The sequence below is a fragment of the Tupaia chinensis genome, unplaced genomic scaffold (assembly GCF_000334495.1).
Source record: "Tupaia chinensis unplaced genomic scaffold, TupChi_1.0 Scaffold138584_1, whole genome shotgun sequence".
NCBI classification, from domain to species: Eukaryota; Metazoa; Chordata; class Mammalia; order Scandentia; family Tupaiidae; genus Tupaia; species Tupaia belangeri.
The window spans coordinates 810480-812892 of record NW_006198478.1 but is presented as its reverse complement, the minus strand read 5'-3'; the positions used below and the strand labels follow the sequence as shown (position 1 = coordinate 812892).

The 2413-nt window shown below is 59.5% G+C and overlaps 1 protein-coding gene across 1 annotated transcript in view; it reads left to right on the top strand.

Moving 5' to 3' along the window:
• Positions 1 to 2413, top strand: part of ARHGEF40 (Rho guanine nucleotide exchange factor 40) — a gene marked incomplete at its 5' end in the record, with an annotated part of 23147 nt that overhangs the window by 14422 nt on the left and 6312 nt on the right. Inside the window, 3 exon segments of the mRNA XM_027765515.1 lie at positions 607 to 1217; positions 1312 to 1546; positions 1866 to 1952. Of these exon segments, the coding sequence (XP_027621316.1) occupies positions 607 to 1217; positions 1312 to 1546; positions 1866 to 1952 (933 nt within the window).

The following is a 2413-nucleotide window of genomic DNA, read 5'->3' as shown; positions in this document are numbered from 1 at the left end:
GGCCTCCCACGTAGTCGACTGCGGTTCACTTCCCAGACCCGGCAGCTTAAACTCACGCCAGGCGAGTGTGCGTGCGTGCCCGGGATCCCGAGGGGAGAATGGAGGAGAGGGGATTGCAGCATGGCTATCCCCCCTGGGGGGTGATTTCTCGGTTTCTGTCTCTATCTCTGTCTGTCTGGCGAGCACATGCGCCCTATAGCAAAAACCTCTAAAAAATTATTGTTATTATTTATTCATTTATTTATTTTAATTTGACCAGAGAGAGACACCAAGAGAGAGGGAAAGTGAGAAAGTAAGCCACCAGGTCCGGGACTCAAACTGTGGTGGGCCATATGGAAGTGTCCAGCGCCTTAACTACCATGCTACCTGCTGGTCCCTCCATGAACTTTTGAAGCCCCCACATATAGTATTAGCTATTCTCTTTTGTGGGCTCCTTGGTCTCCATACCAACACCGATGATATGATTAGGCGGTGGTGCTGGAGAGTAGGGAGGGTGATGGGCCCTCGGAAGCCATCCGCAAGAAGATGAGAACTGTTGGGTGGCATCTGGGAGCAGCACAGGCCCTCATCCTTTCTCTCCCATCTCCAACCCCTTTGACTTTACAGGCACATGAGTGGGTGGATGAGGGCTCTGCTCGGCTGGCAGGAGCTGGGCCTGGCCGAGAGGCTGTGCTGGCAGCCCTGGCCCTGCGGCGGGCCCCAGAGCCCAGCGCTGGTACCTTCCAGGAGATGCGGGCTCTGGCTCTGGACCTGGGCAGCCCCGCAGCCCTGCGAGAATGGGGCCGCTGCCGGGCCCGCTGCCAAGAGCTGGAGAGGAGGATTCAGCAGCAGCTGGGAGAGGAGGCCAGTCCTCGGGGCCACCGGCGACGGCGAGCAGACAGTGCCAGCAGTGGAGGGGCCCAGCGGGGGCCCCACAGCCCCTCGCCCAGCCTCAGCTCCCTGCTGCTCCCTAGTAGCCCTGGGCCACGGGCAGCCCCATCCCATTGCTCTCTGGCTCCATGTGGGGAGGACTGTGAGGAGGAGGGCCCTGAGCTGGCTCTGGAAGCAGAGGGCAGGCTCCCGAAGACTGTACTGATCCGCGGTCTAGAGGTCACCAGTACCGAGGTGGTGGACAGGACGTGCTCACCACGAGAACACGTGCTTCTGGGCCGGGCCGGGGGTCCAGATGGGCCCTGGGGAGTAGGGACCCCCCGGATGGAGCGCAAGCGAAGCATCAGGTGAGTGCCCGGCTCAACTGGGGCCCGGTTGCCCAGCAGGAGATTGTGACATTGTTAGAGGGTGACAATGCTCTGCCACGCTATTGCCCTGCAGTGCCCAGCAGCGTCTGGTGTCTGAGCTGATTGCCTGTGAGCAAGAGTATGTGGCCACCTTGAGTGAGCCAGTGCCGCCCCCCACACCTGAGCTGACCACTGAGCTGCGGGGCACCTGGGCCGGTGTCCTGAGTGCCCGGGAGAGGCTTCGCAGCTTCCACCGGACACACTTCCTACGGGAGCTACAGGGCTGCGCCACCCACCCACTGCGCATCGGGGCCTGCTTCCTTCGCCATGTGAGTGAGCCTCTGAAATGTCTTCCAAGTGCTCTCCCTTCCCACATTCCAGCCCCATCTACCTGTCCCTCCTCCTCAGCGTCTACTGCCCCCTGTCCCATCCCCCACCTGGTGTGGTCCAGGCTCTAGGCTAGGCCCCTCTGGTGCTACTCAGCCTCCTGTTCCTGTCTTCAAGTGCTGCCTAGACTTCACTTTCCCCACAGGGAGCCCTGATGCTCCCGTGACCTATCACTCCTGTGGGCCGCTGGGGAAGGGGAAAGGGACAGGTCTGTCTGCTGAGGCCTCATGGGGATGCCTCACCTCTTTCCTTCTGGCACAGGGGGACCAGTTCAGCCTTTATGCCCAGTACGTGAAGCACCACCACAAACTGGAGAATGGTCTAGCTGCACTCAACCCCCCAGCCAAGGTAACTTCTCTAGCCTTCATAGGAAAAGAAGAGAGGCCAAGGAGGCTTAAAAACTCACCCAAGCTCTCTCCAAGGGGAAAAAAAAAAAAAAAAAAAAGCTTTCCCGGCTGTACCCAGGAACGGTGGAGGGTGGGACAAGCTCTGGGTTGGGAGCCAGGCGAGGCTAGGTTCTTACCCAGTCCACCTGAGGGAACTTGGGCAAGACTCAGGATTCCAGTGGGCCTCTAGCTCTGCATGTAATGCACTAGAGCAGCAGTCACCGGAACTCACAGGGAGCTCTGAGGATCCAAAGGCCTCCATCAAGAGATGTCAAAGTGACTTCAAAAGTTAAAAGCCAGGGGGAACCAGCAGTTAGCGTAATGGCTATGTCGCTGGACTCCCACGTGGTCGACTGCGGTTCGTGTCCCGGACCCGGTGGCTTAAAAAAAAACTCACGCCGGGCACCTGCGCGTGCGTGCCCA